Source organism: Stylophora pistillata, chromosome 14, assembly GCF_964205215.1.
Source record: "Stylophora pistillata chromosome 14, jaStyPist1.2, whole genome shotgun sequence".
Classification (NCBI taxonomy): Eukaryota; Metazoa; Cnidaria; class Anthozoa; order Scleractinia; family Pocilloporidae; genus Stylophora; species Stylophora pistillata.
The window spans coordinates 23,476,832-23,497,498 of record NC_142532.1 but is presented as its reverse complement, the minus strand read 5'-3'; the positions used below and the strand labels follow the sequence as shown (position 1 = coordinate 23,497,498).

Below are 20,667 nucleotides of genomic sequence, written 5' to 3'. Positions count from 1 at the left end.
TGTTAAAAGAATTTCAGCTTGGTTCTGCTGGCTGCCATGAGTTCTTTTTTGCACGGGCTGTGCAAAAAAGGACTGAAGTAGTCAGTATCAGAAATTTTTTCTGATGCAGAACACAACATCTAAAGGTTCAGAAGAGCAGAAAAAACTGTGTAATATTCTACTATTTTTAAATTTTCCTGTAATGCTTGATTGCACTTGAGTGTCAACGTTTGATTTCTTATTATTAATCATGCATAAAGAAACAAGTAAAAAATAATTGTGCAAGCGCATTTGGTAGGCGGAGGGTGAGGACTCTGGTTGTGTTATGATAACATTTCCCTGATTCCCCCCCCCCCCCCCGCCCTTTGTAATGCTCCTGTAATCCTAGTCAATTGGGAGTCAATTTTTTTTTTTAGTCCCCCTTTATACTCTGCTGGCGGCAACTTTTTAAAACGGTGATTTGGGCAGGAAAGAGGTTAACTACATTTGAAAAAATAACATTTATTTATTTATCCCCTATCACTCCGACAGTATTCCTCGTTTAGTTATAAAATTGTGATATTTATGAAGGTTTCATTAAAAATAGGACTTTATATCTTTGCAATTAGCGTCCGTGAACTGAGCATTGAGAGCTTCTAACACAGTTCTCAGAGTTGGGAAGACTTCGCTCACAAGAGGTAAGGAAGTCACTGGTTTGGAAAACCTACAATAAAAACAAGTTGAGATTACATGCTATAAAATGCAAGCTGCTAGTTTGGCAATTTTAGCAATTTAGTCAGGGATTATACCGGTCTGCTCTTTGATTGGTCCAGAAAACATACCCGGCCCTCTAAACCAATCAGATGCAAAACTCAAATCTATCGCAAATTGTGACCCGCGTTTTCCCGCGCTTAACTTCAGCAACGTTGAATTTTAATTGGCTCGTGATTTAGACCTCAGTTCTAATTGGCTGTGTCAATTTCTTTGGTTTTGGCTTTAAAGTTTACAACACTCGACCAAAGCGTGCTCTTCACTTCAGAACTTGCCAAAACCCGCCCGTCCGAAATACTAACTGAATTCTGAGGGGGGGGGGGGGGGGGTTTCAGCCGATAAACAAGGATGCCATCTAAGGAGAATAGCAATACTATTAGTCGCTTCCTGCTATAGCGACCCAGATCAGTTCTAGCCGAATGGGCAACTGGGTACATGGCCTGACTTTTCCATTTTTTTCCCGTAAGATTTGTCAAAGTCTGTTAATTGAGAAATCAACGTAAAAATTTTGTGTTCCTTACTTTTTGAGCCCTAACCATCCTTTGACATTTTTGATGAAATTCTCCACTGATCCTCCTATCATGGCCTCTAAATCCACTTCCTAGAGACAATAAATAAATACATAAATTAATTGATAATAAAAGAAAATCAAATGAACAAACATGCACCATTTGACAACATTTGGTATGCATGTTCAAGTTATTATACACTTCAAATTTCTAAACAATATACTGAAAGGATGCAGGGATTAGTAGGGGGGGAGGGGTGGGTTAGCATTTTACCTTTCCTGGAGGGATTTTTCCAGTTGTTTCCCGACCCACAGCGAGGAAAAGGCCCAACGCCACGGTGTAGGCCACAGCACTATTCACAGAAAATTGACAAAAAGACGATAAATTTTAGATGAAATAACTTCATTATTCAAAATGATCAACTGGATAAGACTAATCAAGTTTTAAAAAGCAAACGCCTTCACGTGCGGTCAATGACAGTCCCTACAGAAACGAGAACGTTAATATTGCGCTTAATGTTTCGAGACGCTACCCTTTGAGAGAAAATACAGTAACCGTAAACTATTAGCAACTGTAAGGTACACTAAATGAGGAATCACTTCCTCAGCCAAACGGTTGGGTTTGAAGGTTTGGTTCGAGAAGCTTGAAGCATGTGTTTCTCCAGTGGGGGGAGCTAAAGAGTTCAAAACACCTTGCTGTATCAACAGCCGGTGTACCTGACAAACGCCGACTCTAAATAGTCAACTGAGGGAAAAAAGCTCTTTAACTACCTTGATCCTCGTGAAAGAGGCATCAAATTGAAAAAATAATACACCAAGGAGAGGATGTAATTGCCAATGACATCTATATCCTGGAAGAAAAAAAAGAAAGGAAAAAAAACAAAACAAAAACAGAACGCTTAGAGGGTGCGTGGAAAAGAAATCCACTTAAGCTTCTTGTAAAACCAAAACCCTTACAAGCAAATTGCAGTCGATTAAAACGAAGGTTGTCTTCACAAGGAACCTATGAAAAATTAAAATACAGTAACATTGTGTCGCCGACCTAAAGCGCGGATGATCACTTCGCAAATTGCTTATAGTTTTGCATCTGATTGTTTAAGAAGTGGACACAGATTTTCTCAACAAATTACACAACAGAAAGCAGCAAAAGCAATTCCATTACGTATTCCCTTCAACATTAAATGGGAAATTGCTCTTCGATACAATGTGCCTACTGAAATTGAACGCGAGCAAAGGTCAGCAAATTGAGTTAGAAAATATCACCTTGTTGCCAGGTTTTCTCAATTCATCGTTCAGTTGTCCCCAAATATAATCCAGCTCCGAATGATAAGATGCAGTTCTCGCCGGTGTCGTAGGAGTGTCCATTGTGAACAAAATGTTTGTCCCACTGGAAACAGAACGTCAATGCATCACTATCATCAACAAGCAAGAAAGAAACTTCGACAAATTAATTTAATTTCAAAGTGATGTAACACAAAAGTTTTACAAAATGTTTGGTGAGAACAATTGGACGACTTGAATTTTGAAACCAACCATTTGTTCCGAAAACAAAACTGAAAGTCTTTCAAGTCACTTAAATAACAAAACCAATCATAAATTGGCTTCTACTTTTTTTTCCCTGCCTTTCTTACAACTCTTCTTTTCTTCTCTTTGTTTTTCTTGGTTGGCACACCTTATGGAGCCTTAGTGAAACGATGAGCCGTAATTTACCTCTCAGAGAGACTTAAATTCAATCCTTCTAAACTCTTTTTTCCTCCTCCTTTTGAGCTTGTCACATGGGTCGATAAAATCATACCGGGTTGCGGGTTTCTTGTATCGTGTTGCTGAAAGAGAGTGAAAAAGCAATCCGACATTAGAATGAACGGAGCATAACGGCCAGCGCACTGAAATCCAGAGCAGGGACCAGTTGTTTAAGGACCGATTAGCGCAAACCAAGGGTTAAACTTTAATCGGGGTTTCTTTATTCTTCGTTCCAAAGGCTTTTTGGGATAGTTTTCCTTATCTTTCTTTTAGAGCGTCCAATTATCAAATTGAAGACAGAAAGAGTTATGCCTAACTATATGTACCAGAAAATTAAATGGAGGAGAAGTAATCAGAATTTGATACCATACAGCTTGATTGCATTCCGTATGAACTTTAATACAAGACAAATTTTATTAGAATAGTGCGATGAAAAATCAACTAAAGATTGTCTCACCTTAAGAACCTGTATAAGCTCACGACAATTTTTCGCCTTCTCTATTTTCCTCTTGAAATCCTTTTTATTAAATTCATCCACTCTAAAAATAATAACAAAAGAGATGTTATCTCTCAGAATCACCTTTAGCGCTTCTGGTGCACACACTCGACGCAGTATCTTTGCGCATCGCTGCAAAGTCTGGCTCAGAGAAAAACAAGGATGAAAGAGCCCGTTAAGGAAAAACCTGTGGGATTTCGCCAAAAATTCAGTTGAATTTGTGTGGTTGGCCGTACAGGACCGAAACATTTTGTAGCAATAAAGAATTCGCACAACTTCGACGTAAATCGCTAAAAAGATAACTCAAAAAAGATTGAAATCAAAAGCAAAACAAAATTTACCTGTACAAATGCTGTAACATTGTTTTGGTAAATTGGAAGATCTTGTCAAAGTAGTCTGAGTACCTCACGCTTTTTAACTGTCCCCTATTAAGAAATAAATCACGTTAATCAAATATTCGAAAGTTTTTGTTTGCAAACGAAGAACAAGGTGGGTTGCAAACTAAAGGGAATTGTGCTCCAACTTCCAAAATTTCCCCTTCTTGACGTCACTGACATGTATTTATTTCGAATTGTTATTGCCTCCTCGAAATAGTAACTCTAGGTCTTCTAATCACGACTCTCCATTGGAACTGAGGCGTTCCATACTCAACTTGAGTCAAAAAATACATTCGAAGACGAGGACATTAAAGAAAAACAAAAACAAACTCATCTAATTTTGTGTCGGTACTATTACGAAAGCCTTCCATCTTACCTTAACAGGTTCATCCGGAAATTAAAACCTGTTTTGACACTTTTCTCCGGCATAAGGTCCAACCAATAAACAGGCTGCTCCGCATCAGAAAGTCTAGGAGTGGACAAGTCAGGCACGAGTTGACAGAAAATTAAAGGGAAGGATTGATTTGGGAAGGGTGCCACATCGTGCTTAAGCCTTTCTTATTCCCTTACCTTCTCCATTTGACAACCACATCAAACATGTCCCTCCAGGAGGCTTTTTTCTGATTGGTTTTCGATGATCTGCCAGCTCTCCAGTACTTAGTCACTACTTGGGCTACATCCAACATGGCCAGACCCATAGCACGGTGATGTCTACTGCTTGGTAAGAATCCATTGGAATTGTACTGGACTAAAGGACCAAGAACAGATGACTTGCACAACAAGAGCTATAAAGACAGTCAACGAAATAAATGATTCAGTGTTTATCTATCTAACTGCTGGGCATGTTTTCGAGTCTGGTCAAAATCCAAAGCAGAAAGTTGCACTTCACCTGTGCATCTGGACTGAAGTCGCCGAACGAAACATTCTCGACCTCTCTGTTTATGAAAAACAAAATCAAAGATAAACACATTTGGCAGAGGAAAGAAACTAAAATTAAAGGACACTCGAAAACGGGTATCACAGAATACCCCGACAACAAAAGACAAATGAAATAATAATAATAATAATAATAGTAATAATAATAATAATAATAATAATAATAATAAAGGTTTATTAGCATTCCAAAAATGAATTGGCTCTTCTATGCTAAAATTACTATACTATTGTAATTACGCTATATCATATAGTTTACAATAAATCACATTCTAATTAAGAATTAAAATATAAACAAGCTAAAAGGCCTGAGATTCATGTTTCTAATCTCTTTCCAGTGCTAGTAAAAAGACATGATGTCAAATTACTCTTAAAGGATCGAAAGTCCGTACAGTTCCGCAGATAACTTAGTAATGCATTGAAAAGGTCTATAAGTTATGTAAGGTCTATAAAGGTCTATAAGTTATCAATTCAAAGAGGTTCTTATCCTTAAACTTAATAAATTCATTTTCATTTATTAACCGTGTATGCGGCTGTATTCCTGGCTGTTCACTGTAATTCTACAACACAACAAATGATGGTTAATTGTCACCGTAAAGGCAAGAATGTTTTACATAAATCACTCAGATGCTCACAAAATTCTGCAATTGGAAGATCAAATAAATGTCGATTTTTCTAACCACAATGAGCTAGAACAGGGAAAAGAAGTATTTAAGGTGGCTCGTACCGGTTTTCATCTTTTTGATGGTTTGTAACTTTGAAAGAATACAACAGAAACACTGACCAAGGCCAGTTGAAAACTTTTACGGGGTTGAATTATATAATTATTGGTTATCCAAAAATAGGTGTCATTTCGTCACTAGCAGTTTCCATGGCAACGCTTTTAGAGGCTTATTCAGACGCATTTTTTAGCTTGTGGCTTAAATAATTCGAAAAATAACCCGGTGACCGTATGATTTTTTTCAGTGATTGCTTTTGGCACTTGAAAAGGAAAATACACAAAGATTTTAAAAAGATTCTACGGAGCGGAATTTCAGAAAATATAGAAAAAAGGCAATTTTCACACATCGCAAATTTCCTTCCGTAGAATTTTCTATTTTTTTTTCTGATGATTCCTTTCGACGTTATTATCATATTGGAACAATAAAAAAATGGGGTCACCGCACTTGTTTTCATGCAATAGCTTTCGTGAGTTTAGCAATTGCCACGCGCGTTCTCGCGCATTCAAAAATCTGGATTCTACAAGATCGACGTTTGCTCATGACCTGTTATAGCTACCGCTGACAATTGCGTGTGCTCGCGCGAGCGCCTACAATCTGATGTTTACAATCGTTTCCTGCTAAGAAAATCTTTAAACAGCTGTCAAAGACAGCCTCCCGGGCTTATCTTAAAAATCCTACACACGACTTCTGGCTATATCATATTATTTTCCTTTAAGTTTCAAAGTCTTCTTCCACTTCAGGTAGATTATCCTTCACTTGAGTTCTTTTCTTTTTTTCGCCATCGCAAGATTTCATATCGTTTGAAAATTTCTTTTACATATGAAGTGAAGCAACCTTTACTTCTCCGAAACTCGTCTTCTTTATCTTAGTTTCTATCTCCTGCATTCACAGTGGCCGCTCAACACATCAAATACACGTTCTTAGGTGAACTTCTCACGAAAGTAGAAAAAAATCCACGCGCCACCATCTTTGTTTTGAATTTTCATCTTTTGATCTCGCGCTTCTTTCGCACGTTTCTCTCGCGCGTGACACAAGAGTTCTCTGTTCCCCGCGCGAGGAAACTAGTACGAGCCACCTTAAAGGAGAATGGTCTTCGATGCGATTTAAAGTAATCGCGCGATACATTCCACGCCGTCGTGGCGCGCGAAAGGGAAAACACGCACCCTCACCTCAGAAAGAAGAAACCAAACAGATTGTTCTTTTATCATAAAATACCTTAGCATTAAAAGGCAAGCCTTTGACCCACAAATCTCTTAATCTCCCATCAAGATCAGTGCCCGGCGAGTATTCTGACAGTGGAGTGTCCAGGTGTGAGTGAAGATAGCGTGAATATTCTGTCGATGATAAAATTTCAATAAAAGCAAGTTATGGGCACTCTATGAATGAAAAATTTATGTAGAGTGCCAAAACAAGAACCAGAGACTTTAAACCAGAGACCTAAAAGGGCGGGAAAACGAGTAACCGCTGGAAAGCGCGAGTGATTACCAATGGGTAGCACGGGAAAACAAACAGTTGGCGACCAGCGCAGCATACTTGATACCAATACAAAGCGCGGGAAAACCCGCAGCGCGATTAAAGCGCGGGAAAATCTACGTAGCTACCACTCGCTTTAAGAAATTGTGATTGGTCAAAATGATGCTCTTCTTTGACTGGTTAATTTAAAATCACTTTGACCTTGCTTTTTTCTTAACCAGTCAAAGTGCTGCAACAGAACATGCTTGTTTAGTAGGTAAATAATGCTTACTGCTTCGCCATTTTTATTTCACCACGATAAAAAAAATATATATATATTAAAAGAAACTCCTCCACTGCATGTAAAAATACTATTCATGCAATACATCATGTCCACATGTTATGACGTAACGTTCAATATTCACCTTTGAGATAATAACTTTTTATCACATCAATGTTTTGCAAGGGAGATGAGCTTGCCTCGTCTAGTAAGATCTGCAAGTTGAAAGAAAAAAAAATAACCATTCTTGTCAAGGAAAGACTCGATATATTTCCTTACCACTGATGTTATCTTTCTTTCTCTGCAGTAATTTAACTTATTTAAACTCCCAAAAGAAATATCATGACATTACTGTTTCAAACAACTTCTTAAGAAATTGGATGAGTGCTAGAGAATTGATCACATCGCATAATCCACTGCAATTTTGATTACAGACCTGAGTGCTTGATTTTACGCTCTCGAAAAAGTTTCCCAGCGCCGCGTGACTAACTCCCTTCCAATACTTGCAAGAGACACTGCCTGGGTTATATTTCAGACATGCCTGCAATGAAAACGGCAATGACAACACCAAATTAACCAGTGACAAAATGAAAAAGGACTGCAGCAAAATCACAAAGATAAAGCAGTCAAATCAAAGTCTGTAGAGGACTTGAAAGGCACACTTGCCGTGAATTTCAAAAAAATTTTATTAATGGAAGCAAAATATGACGCATTGTGAACTTCTATGTCATTTAACACAAGTGCGTTGAACACGGATAACTTGACAATGTTATCTTATCTAAAGTAACTTTACTCACTGATAGCTTTATCATTTAGAATTACATAAATTTTCAAGCATCTCTCATTATCATTCATCATCGTTGTAATAATTCATATATTTCTCGTGAAATTATATCACATACCTCCAAATCTGAGACGGCTTTGTCGGGCCATCCACGCATATAATTTAAGATTCCTCTGGAATGATAGTTCTGAAAGAGAAGCACAGTTTGTCAATAGAATGACACGTACATGCTACAGGTGCACGTAAAAGATGACAGTACATGAACAAAAGAGTACGATTGAATGGGACGAAAATGGAAGAAAGAAATGAAGGAGAAGTTGAGGTGAGAAAGAATGGGTCGAGACGACATGGAATGGAACGGGATGGTCCAGATTTAGCGGAATGAAAAATCAGATGAAGAGGCCGGCGTCAGATTGATTGAAGAAATAGTTCAAATAGACATCAGGAGATGTCAACTTTTTCTTTTTATGACAACATAATCAGTTTGCTGCATGATGTGCTTTTCTCGTCTTTCCTTTCACTATGGCCCCTTCCCTACCATGATTGTTCCAAAAGAAAACATGACCACCGAACCTGTGCAACAGTTGGCTCCATTTTGATAGCTGATGTGAAATGTTCATGCGAAAGTTCTGGCTCTCCTATTTCCCTACAACATGGATTTTTTTCAAATCAGTCACGATTAAAAAATTATCTAATAATCAGAAATCAAATATAACAGTCTGTATGAAATAAAATAAAACGTTTTCTTGTAAATGATACTTATTAACTTCCTCTTTCAGCAGCTATTGGTAAATGTTTACCACTGCTTTGTCGTTAATTTTTCTTTCTATCTAATTATTCACCTATAAGTTATCAGCGAGATTAATCAGCCCGTGATCTTGAAATGTCTGTGTGCCTGTGAGTGTGGTACTAGCTCTTTCCCTGTGTTGATCTATCTGTCTACCATCTGTCTTTTCTCTCTTCTTTTCCGTCAATCAGTTTGTCAACCTGTCTGTCCATAAGTCTTTCAGATTATCTGCTGGTCAGTTTGTCTTTCATGCTCATCTGTCCATCTGTCCATCTGTCGGTCTGTCTGTTTGTTATGTCTGTCTATCTGTCCGTCTGTTTTCGTCTGTCTATTATGTCTGCCTGTCTATCTATCCATCTATCTGTCTGACTGGCTATCTTTTATGTCTATCAGTCCATCTTTCTATCTGTCTGTCTAACTATCTTCCCACCTCTCTTTCTAGCTGACTGTCTGTCTTGACTGTCTGTCCATCTGTCTGTGTATATGACTGTCTGTCCATCTATCTGTCTGTCTGTCTATGTGTCTGTCTGTTTGCCTGTAAGTCTGTCTATTTGTTTGTCTCTGAGTTTATGAATGTCAGTCGAATTATCTGTCAGTTTAAAACATTGCTCATTCATGATATACCTGTAGGCATGACCCAGGCTGCGATGACATTCTGCCTGATTTGTATTTGTTTGCAGAACCACTTTAAAGATTTCAATAGACTCCTAAAAGGAGAGAAAATTCTGTTTCACTGTGGTCAAGATAGAAAAGTACATGCACATCTATTTCTACTGCAACTAAAGGAATCTTTGGTTTACCTCCACTCTCCCTCTGTGATACAATGATAGACCATTATACAACATGGCTGTAGGCTGGTTCTTCTCAATCTCTAAACATTTCTCAAAGCTTTTAGAAGCTGCCTCGTAATCCTAGACAAAACAAAAACATTCAAACATTCAATTATAATTTAAAAGTTACCTTTCGTCAGCTAACACCTTTTTTCCTCGCAGTAGAGAGCGCTATTTATGCAATAGCGAAAATCAGACCTGAAAAATATCAGGCCTGTACGGGATTCGAATCACTGACCTCTGCGATACTAGTGCAGCGCTCTACCAATTGAGCTAACAAGCCAACTGGGAGCAGGCCGTTAAGTTGATTCGTAATAAACCCGTGATGATAAATCAGATACGATGAATATATGAAGTCCACATATTTGAACCGCGGATATAGATACGTATGATGCACGATCCTCGCGGTAGGGAGCGCTATTTATGCCATAGCGAAAATCAGACCTGAAAAAATCAGGCCTGTACGGGATTCGAACCACTGACCTATGCGATACTAGTGCAGCGCTCTACCAATTAAGCTAACAAGCCAACTGGGAGCAGGCCGTTAAGCTGATTCGTAATAAACCCGTGATGATAAATCAGATACGAGGAATAATAATAATAACAATAATAATAATAATAATAATACTAATAATAATAATAATAATAATAACGAATATTTATACAGGATAGCCCTTCAGTGCAGGAGCACTGTTATCAATGGGGTCCTGTCTAAATAACATAATATAAGGATAAAAACTAGAATGAGATAAGAATGACTACGCACCTAATTAAATGCCCTATGCAAAAAATTGATCTAAAGACTCCCTAAATGGTACCCTACTGCTAATTTGCTTGATTATTAAGGTAAAAAATTAAAAGCTGAAGCCCCTAAAAAATAAAAACTTTTCCGAGCAAAGTCAAGTCTCACTTTCGGCAGAGCAACGGTGGTCCCGCTGTTCCTCGTATTAAAATCGTGGGTTAACAATTTAAAATATTCTTTGAAAGGACTACAAACATTGCCTTTTAGACAATCAAAAACAAATTAACAAGCCTTTTTCTTTAAAAAATTTTCAATTGTGGGTAGACGGAGTTCACAGTTTAGACATTTTGCGTTTTGCAGAATAATCCTGTGACTACGTTGTTCCGGGTTTCTTATTTGGCACCTTCGTGTCTCTGACCAACCAAGCGTAATTTGACCGCAATAAGTGAATATGGGCATTATCATTGCTCTGTAGATTCGTTCAGCGCTTAAGGTGTCAGTGTTAGAACGGATTCGTCGTAATAAATTCACTCTTCCTGCAGATTTCTTGTATGTTTTGTAAAAGTGCTGGTCAAGATTCAATGTAGGGTCCAGATAGACACCTAGGTACTTGTAATTTGTAGTCGTGTCGATGCAAGATCTATTTACTGAGAGGTTTAGTTCTTTGCCACCAAAACCACTTAATCTTTCTGCTGTTTCGAATAGCATTACTTCAGTTTTTCCTTTTTTGAGATTAATGATAAGTTCGTTATCTCGAAACCAGGAGGGAAGGCTATTTATGTCTTCGCTGAGATTGTGTTGAATAATATCCAAGTCTTTCGAGGATGTGAAAATTACTGAGTCATCTGCGTAGGTGATAATCTTAGAATAACGGAGCGGCTTGTGGACATCATTAAAATAAATCAAAAACAATAACGGCCCGAGAATACTTCCTTGGGGAACACCTGTGAAAACAGGGTTAGATTCTGACAATACTCCCTTAAATTGAGTGATCTGGTTTCGGAGGAATAAATAGTCCGTAAACCAGTTCAGTTCATTATCCTGTATTCCATAGCGAGACAGTTTTTCTAACAAAACGGAATGGCTGATGGTGTCAAACGCTTTAGATAAGTCAATGAAGATCGCTCCTGTAGCTTTACCTCCGTCCGCTTCCTTCCGGATAAGGTCTGTAAAGAGAATTAATGCTAACTCCGTCGAGCGGTTACGGCGAAATCCAAACTGATGTTCAGAGAGAAAACCGTTGAATTCGAGATAATTCAAATTCACATATTTGAACTGCGGTTATAGATATTCATCGCGGTTATAGATACGTTCAAATATGTGAACTTCATATATTCATCGTATCTGATTTATCATCACGGGTTTACTACGAATCAACTTAACGGCCTGCTCCCAGTTGGCTTGTTAGCTCAATTGGTAGAACGCTGCACTAGTATCGCAGAGGTCAGTGGTTCGAATCCCGTACAGGCCTGATTTTTTTCAGGTCTGATTTTCGCTACTGCATAAATAGCGCTCTCTGGTGCGAGGATCGTGCATCATACGTATCTATAACCACAGTTCAAACATGTGAACTTCATATATTCATCGTATCTAACACCTTTTATTAACAATTATTGCTTATTGCAGCTTGAGTTCTCTCTCTTTCAAGTTGTGATTTATCCTTTCCTTCTTGCAATTCCCTCTCCCTCCCCACCCTTGGAGACAGAATTCCCTCAAACCCCTAATCTCACCTCCTGCATAAACAGCAGTGTGCCACTCATAATGTACAACTGAGAACTTGGTTTCAGATCCAAAGCAACTTTTATGTCCGCTAAGGCCCCTCTGATATTTCCCAGAGGAGAAAACACCTGTAGAATACATAGCAACAGAGTATATGTACGAGTCAGACAAATGAAATTAAAAAAAATGAAACATTGCTGTAGATCGCAAACGCCTTATTCTTTTTCCTTTGTTTTTATTGTTCTTGTTCAAACAGTGTTAATTGTAGTAAAACTTTTGCGTGCGCTTTCTTTGTGTCATTTCGTAACGTTAAGTCATATAGGGTGTGTTTAAACCGTATTGTTCATCGTAGTTTGCGCAGTTTTGTCCAGTAAGTTCCACTGTATTTTGTCATATCGCTTCGTGCAGGGCTAGGACAAAACACCTACCGCGGGTCAACTGACCCCCTACTGACCCCCTGTCAAATTCACTGGAAATCATGAATGAAAGCTAACGATAACAACCTAACGATACAAAATTACGATATAATAAGATAAATGGACGTGACTAATGGACTTACAAGGTAATACGCAATTTTTAAGAAACGAAGGAAAAGACATCGCCATATTGGAAAACGAGAATACCCTAAGGGACGAGGAGAGCGTGACCTGGCACTACCAAAACACTTTAAACTTCCGGTTTCTCACGCTTTGGTCGAAGAAAAACAATCCTTTTTGATGGAAACGCAGAGATGGAAACGCAGAGATGGAAACGTATACAACGCATTTGACATATACGTATATTTGACGTATACGACACATTTGCCACTCGTTTATGAGTGTAGGAGAACCTAACAATTGTGGTAAAACGACTTTAGGAGGGGAGTGTATTACAATATCGTAAGTTTGTATCGTTAGGTTGTTATCGTTAGCTCCATGATTTCCAGTGAATTTAAGAGGGGGTCAATTAAAACGTTCCGAACTCGTGTTAAAAATTGTCTTAGAGTTGTCCTTACTTGAAGAATCAGTCGTCCATGGCAGTTATAATTGCAATTAAATAAAAATATTTCAGTGACTGTATGCAAAAAAATATTTTTATAATAATCATTTTTAATTATGGATCTAAAACTGACTCAAATAGCTGTCTGATGGGCAGCCGGGGGGGGAGGGATGGAGAGTATTTTACACCTTTACCTCTGCTCTCTTGATCCAACCTTCAGGATCGTCCGGGGTGAGCCTAATAATTGTTGAAAAATCTTCAATTGCTGCTTCAGCATTTTCCTTGTGCTGGAAGGAAACCACCATTTTGTTTGAGTAAAAAAATTGAATTAATTTCTTCAAATCGACCATGGAGGTATGTTTTATGGGGAAGCACTAGTAAATAGTGGCGAAGTACATACCTGTAAACCCTTCTGTACATAGGCTGTGCCGCGGCCAAAGTACGCTGCTGTAACCCAAGGGTGTTCCTGCAAGATAAAATAACCATTTTCAAGACAAACATACCAAAAAAAAAAAAAAAGCCAAAGCATTTTGCATGGTTAAGAAACACAAACTTGAATCTAGATACCCCCCCCCCTCCATCCCCAGATGCCATGATTCATGTTGTTCTTTGCTGTAGACAAACATAACATCTGCAATCGACCAACACCAAACAACGGTGGGTGTTTTCCTAGATCTTTTCAAAGCATTCGACACTCTCGACCACCAACTCTTGTTTGCCAAATTGGAGCACTATGGTATCCGTGACGTGGCTCTGCAGTGGTTTAAAAGTTACTTTTCTTTCCGCCAGCAATTTGTCCAATTCAATCAAGCTTGCTCTCCGATGCAAACCATCAAGTGTGGTGTCCCTCCAGGTTCGATTTTAGGCCCACTATTGTTTATTCTATACATTAATGACCTTCCTAATGCCTCTGAATTATCAGACCCTCTACTTTTTGCCCATGACACCAGTATCTTTTATTCTCACTCAAATCTAAATTGCTTAGAATTCATACTTAATGATGAACTCCAAAACTTTGACGTTTGGCTAAAATGTAACAAGCTTTCAGTTAATGTAAAGAAAACCAATTATATAATTTTTAAACCAAGACAGAAGAAATTTAACTCCAGCATTTCTCTCTCCTTTGGAGGTAACCCCTACAACAAGCTAATGTAACTAAATTCCTTGGGGTCTATATTGACAATCATCTCACCTGGAAATACCATATAAGCTATGTATGTAAACAAATCGCTAAATCAATAGGTATCATATTTAGGTCTTGCTTTTCCTTATCCTCTGTAACCAAGCTCACTTTGTATTACACCTTAGTTTATCCTTATATCGTCTATTGTAACTCCGTCTGGTCGTCCACATACGTATCTAACTTAAATAGAATTTACTATTTGCAAAAGCGAGCTGTGCGGGCTATCACCAACTCAGACTATCGAGACCACTCTGCCCCTTTTTTCTCCAAACTAGGAATTTTAGATATTTTCCAAGTCAATCCGTTTGAAATCGCTAAATTTATGTTTTATTTCAAAAACAACTTATTGACCCGATTGCTTCTCGATCTTTTTGACCGCCGCCTGGTTAGCTCAATTGGGAGAGCGCCTGACTGCTGTGCGGGAGGTCGAGAGTTCAATACCGGCCGGACCAACACTCAGGGTCTTAAAAAATTAACTGAGAAGAATATGCTTCCTTTCTTTAACATCAAGAAATGGTTAGATATTCTAGTCTTCTCGGATAGGGACGAATAAATGGAGGTCCCGTCTCCTGCAGGGTTAGGGGCAGGAGACGTTAATTTCCCACGCCCGAGATTACTGTGTGATGGATGTCCTCCCCTGGGGTGGGATGGGTGGGTAACAGGACCCCCGTTGATACCAGTGTTTACTACACTGAAGGGGCTATCCTGTATAAATATAGATGTCTGTCTGTCTGAATAGCCAAATTCACAACTATGGTACCAGAACAGCCAGTAATTATCGAACGCATTTGTGCCGTACAAATGTCAAGCAGTTTACAATTCTCTACTAAGGTCCTAAAATTTGGAACTCTCTCCCTATTTCAGTCGCTCGTTCGTCAAACTTTCTCAGCTTTAAAACGAAATTGCAAGAGTTTTTACTTAAATAATCACTGAATTGGCCAAGCCGCACATTCGCAGCACTTTTTCTTTACTTAATTTATTATTGTAAGTGAGGTGCCTCTCCCATAAGCCTGGTGGCTTCTTGGGTCTCCTCGCCTTCTAACTATTATCGCTATAATTAACTATTTTTTAATTGTTAAAATAAGGCAAATAAAGATGATGATGATGATGATGATGATGATAACTGTTACAACAAACTATAAATTGCAAATGCCATGCTACTCAGGGCTGGACTCTAACTTTCCAACTTACTAGCCAAGTGGCTAGTGACAACTTAGGATGTTATAACAATTTCAGTTTGTTTACTAGCCAAACTGGCCAGTGAAAATCGACAACCATTAGCCAAAGCTGAATTTCTACTAGTCTGTGGCTAGTTGGCTGTCGTTAGTGTTGAGGCCTGGTACTAGGGATAAGCCAATTTTCATCTGAGGTCTCCTGAACGTTCCTTGGTCCAATTCTAGGTAAGAGCTGAGATCCTTTCATGTCCAAATGATGCTTGAACACTCGTGACTGACCTCCTTGATTATTTGAAATTTTCAGTAAACTTGACCACTGATTAAGACTTGTTTATATTCAATTTGGTTCTTTCTATGCAGTTTGAATTTTGAATTTGTATTGATGTGTAGCTTCTTAGAACTTTAGGATAATGTGCATCTATTATTACTATTATTATCATCATTATTATTATTATTATTATTATTACAATCATAAGTATTGCTGTTATCATTATTATTATCATTAAAGAGAAATCATCATTTATACAACAGTATTACTGGTATATTTAAACTGTAAATAAAAAATAATAGTAAGCAAATGCCACCTTAATTATATCAGTGAATTCTCCAATTGCCTGATCCAAGTTTCCAGTGTTCATCAGTAGCATAGCATAACCTGAAACATGATGTCAAGAACTCAAATCAACTTTAGGACTCTAAAAAAACAAAACAAACAAAAAAAAAAAACAATATTGTGCTCTCAGAACATCTAAAAAATTGTATCATTCATTAACCCCTAAAAGCAGAGCTCGCATTTGTTTTCTCCGCACGTCTCAAGGGCACAACACCTTACCCCAGCCAGGACTAGAACCCAGGTTGTCCAACTCGGAGCCCAGTGCTCTGACCACTGGACTACTGGACAAAGCTGTGGTGTTGTCGTGCCCATGGTACAGTTGACCACACATGCTAAAAGTAGCACTTTGTGCGGATGCCCAGACGGTCATAAGTCCAAATTTTTTCGGCTTAATGGGTCACTACTACCATTTTGTATAATTAAGGGGCTATGCTTTATGAGCTCCACTATAATTAAAAGTTAATTTTCATGAAATAAAGAAATTTTTTTCAAGTATAGATATTAATGAGACACCAAAATGTCTGCTGTTTGTAAATGAACCTACCATTTGTTTGTAAACAATAATCATGTCATCGTGGTAACCAGGTTTATAAACATGGAATTTTACTTTTCGCAAAATGTGTTTATAAGTTTAATTTTACAAAGGCCGGGTTCAAACGCCAAACTTTTCATGAGCCAAACTCAATTCTAATTTGGATAAACCCAAATTAAAAAAAGTATGCTTGTTAATTCAGATGCTGTCCTTTTTTGGCCGTTCCAAATGCAGTTTCAGTAAAACCAGTCAAACTGCTTGCAAAATACATTATGATCATTTATGTACCAGGATTGGCACATGGAAAGTATGGCATCTGAATCAAAGCCATTCCAAAGGTGAAATTCTCGGCCAAGCCAGGTGGGAAGAACAGGTGAGCTGTTCCAAATTGAAATAGCGGTTCCAAATTGATTCCAATGCCAATCCTTTCATGTCCTTAATTCAAGGAATTAGGTTTGGCTCATGAAAAGATCAGTGTCTGAACCAGGCCTAACATTACTCAATGCTGAGATTGAGTTCAATTTATTTTAAGAGGAAAACATTTTAAAGACTGAGAACCTGTTTTATTTTGAATTCATTCCTTTCAGAGGTGAAAGCAGTTTTCTGAGAGCAGAGTTCATAAGCAGATGGCATCTGCATTCAGTGCTCACTTTCATTACTTACCGACTCTTTTATCAATTTCATTATTTCCAGTCAATACAATTTTCTGTTGTGCATCATGTGCAATCACGAGATGAAGACTCTGAAAAAAATTATTGAATAATTCAACCCTTTGTAATGACAACAGACTATTAATTTTACACACTGTCACTATTTTCTCCTTTAAATATACTTACAATTGTAAGCCCAGGTAAAGGTGGGGAGGGGGAGATCCATTTTTTTGGGGGGGATGGAGAGAGGGTACACCTTGTCAACTTAAGTATAATGTAACTGCCAGTTGATGAAAACCTTATTTAAAAGCAAACAACTTAAGACAACACCAAAACATAATGTGAACAACTGCGAACACATAGCAAATGATACAACAAATTTTGTGTACTGGTAACTGCATCCCCCCCCCCCTCCTTAGATCTGCTTCTGAAAAGGTAAGTGATCTTTTCACTACCAACATCTGATTTTATATTTATTGATCAGAATAAGAATTAATGATTAGACAGGAAGCCACACACACAAGAAAAAGGTACAAAAATAATACGCAATTGTAGATAAGGACTCCTTGTTTGATGCTGCGCCAAATGACAAACATTCAAGGAAATTTATTGTAGTTAGTAAGAAGTGGCATTCTGATTTCACTGTTCAAAACATTTTCAAATCAGGAAATTTTCTTATTGCACTGGAGCTTGTTCCCCGAGTGAGTCTTGGATTTACCTCTTGTGAATGTTAATGAGCATTTGAGTTCATTTACATACAGATTAACCTGTCTCATTTTCATAGACATTGCGTTGCACCTAAATATAGCCTCCTTTTTATGGAAAAAAACTGGTGACTCAGAAATGGGTTATTAACAAAATTATAACCTCAGAGTGCTTTTAAGTTAAAAACCTTGCCGATACAATGAGAACACCAGAAATATTATTGACTGTATACAATCTGCAGGATCATAATGTGGGACGAATGTAGCCATGCAGAAACTAGCTTCCTGTTGTACAAATCCATACAATTGATTTCATGCACAGCAGGAAATACTACAAGCTTATAAAGTGTTGACTAGCTAAGAAATTACACTGCTGGCTGAAATTTCAAGTGAGGTGACTCAAAGTTTGGAAAACGATTGTAAGTGTGTAACCTCAGAAGTGCCCAATGAACTTTACCAAGCGATCACTGGCCAAAAATTCAGCTGGTGATCATCACTTTGTCATCCGTTGAATTTCGCCAACAGCTGGTGCTTAGCAACAGCCGTGCTTGTGGAGTCTCTCATTCCATTAAATATATCTTATTAACCAAGCGCGAGGGCCGTACTGGGAGAATATCGGCATGAGGTCTTGACAGTACAGACTGAGCGCAGCAAGGTCCATACAAAAAAGACCGAGGGCCGATGTTCTTTCAGTATGGTTCCGAGCAAGCTTGGTTAATAAGAGACTTATTATATGACTGAAGTTCAAGGGGACTCAAGTGCGGCATCATTCGGGACCATTCGGCACAGTGCCCGGTCCAATACTGAGAGAATATTGACCGGCAATAGAGCATTTTGATTGGTTGATTTTAGTTATTGGCCCTCTGACTGCCCGAGTCGTGTAATAAGCTTCCTTATTAAAGGGAAACTAGAAAAAGGAGTCTGAACTGCACATTTACCACTCAGTGATTATTTGTCTCCCACCTTGTGTTATCGAGTTCATAAAATGATTATTACATAATAATTACCTTGTCACGCTCTGGCGTATGAATAATGAAGTGTTTTTTGTTGTTTTTTGCTGGTTTCACACAAGGACTGCTTAGAAGTACCCCTCCATTATCACACTTCTGTGGCTTAACTTTGGTGCTAGCCGCTGCTGATGTTAGCTTAGATCCATGATCTATAAAATAAAAAAAATTAAAAAATTTAGCAACTTACAAAAAATATGGACATAAATGCAGTATGTCCACTGAGGTTTTAAATTTGATGTGAGTAAGTTGCAACAGGTAATTATCTTGCATGAAAGAAAATGTGACAAAGTTTGGATGGTATAAATAGATTGGTATAAAGTCATTGATTGGAGGAAAAATTTGTTAAAGCGTCAAGCGTCAAGCATCAATTAAAATTTGAAAAAAGCATCAAGTACGTTTAATGCCTCCTGCTGGTTTAGACAACATGTAAACTATAACTATATGTAGCTTGGAGGCAGGATCAAAGATCACTGGGCATAACAGAGAAGATCAAAATATATTGCAGAAAACATACTTGAATAAAGTAGGACCAATTTTCCAAGGTGCAAAAAATGTGACATGGTCTTTTAACTGTGTAATGCACCAAGTTGCAACCATCAGATGCCAAGATGTTCTGTTTCCTTAATCTTTGCTGCTTTGAATATTACTTCTTGATCACAAAAATCAACAAGTGCTTTGTAATGTAGTGAATTGGTAAATAAGCTATTGAGATATCGCCTTTTCTCATGCATATGGCAAGACTTTGAGACCATTTTGACAGATTCGGTTAATTTCTTGTACATCTGACAACAGCTTACGATTTCTCTGTGTTTGATTCATGATTCTTTAAAAATTCACAGTTTCCTTCAACAAAATGTCTCCAAGATGAAGCTTCTAATTTTATACCGTCTGTAATTCAATCATCCATGACGAACGTATTAAGAATTATTTTAAAAACCATTATTGACATAACAGAAAACAACGAAGAAAAAGATAAACAACAATTTTAATGAAAACAGTTCTATGATTGTTTTTGAATCGTGTTATGATAGGTAATCACCTGTCTTTAATTGCGCGCATGTGACAAATTGTTTGTTGATTCATTCAATTCACGTCGCTTAGGACCATTTAAATTGCGCGCAAATAAGAATAAAACCATCTGCGCCGAAAACAAACAGACTGGAAAACACTTGCGTATTTGTAAAGCTATTTCAAAGTGTAACAGAGGTGGATAGAAAAAAATTGTTGCTTAAATACTGCTCTGGTTGTGAAGAAATGTCCACGTAAACCTACAGTATACAGGAGGGTGTAAAATGCGCTCTGACATGTATCTCAAAATTTCATCAACTTATTCAGTTTTCAAGCCAAAATCATATAAAACTCCCACACCATGCCACCTTAAACATTTTCCTCACGTGCAAACCTTGATAAGGCGTTGAAGCGTGAGATTTCCTTTCGTGGTCTTTTGCTTTCTCATCACGATTTTGTCGTGCGCTGTGACCATCAGGCATGTAGTTCGTGAGTCCACACTGCGAGATCCCGCCATCGCCAAAATTCACGTGAACAACCTGTGAGCCTGAAACACAAACACGGTTGGCTTCACCGACGTCCTCTTTGAATGCGAAGGTGTGGGAGTAGCATAGAAATACTACAATCCAGCGTGACTCTGAAAAGAAGCGCCACGCCGACATGTTTACGTTTGCACGCACGCAACCCCAGACTTCCTCTGACCTGAGACATTTCA

General features: G+C 38.1%; 1 protein-coding gene across 2 annotated transcripts; it reads right to left on the bottom strand.

The window, feature by feature from the left end:
- Positions 1-464: 464 nt before the first annotated feature.
- On the bottom strand, positions 465-20,649 carry LOC111325570 (tetratricopeptide repeat protein 13). Of its 2 annotated transcripts, none has more exons than XR_015995540.1 (26): positions 20,347-20,649; positions 18,942-19,093; positions 17,244-17,322; positions 16,020-16,090; positions 13,478-13,543; positions 13,272-13,364; positions 12,111-12,227; positions 9,609-9,719; positions 9,433-9,515; positions 8,595-8,667; positions 8,140-8,208; positions 7,674-7,778; positions 7,383-7,452; positions 6,721-6,839; positions 5,306-5,343; positions 4,740-4,785; positions 4,421-4,635; positions 4,227-4,319; positions 3,815-3,898; positions 3,435-3,516; positions 2,948-3,060; positions 2,501-2,649; positions 2,009-2,088; positions 1,512-1,590; positions 1,251-1,330; positions 465-682 (listed from the first exon to the last, which is right to left on the bottom strand). XR_015995540.1 is itself a non-coding variant. In XM_088745654.1 (26 exons), the coding sequence occupies exons 1-26, from the start codon at positions 20,612-20,614 to the stop codon at positions 556-558; spliced, it is 2,637 nt and encodes an 878-aa protein (XP_088601780.1). In that variant the 5' UTR covers positions 20,615-20,649; the 3' UTR covers positions 465-555. The 2 variants fall into 2 exon arrangements, 1 of the variants encoding a protein (XP_088601780.1); XM_088745654.1 differs by having other exon boundaries at positions 2,501-2,624.
- Between the last annotated feature and the right edge of the window lie 18 nt (positions 20,650-20,667).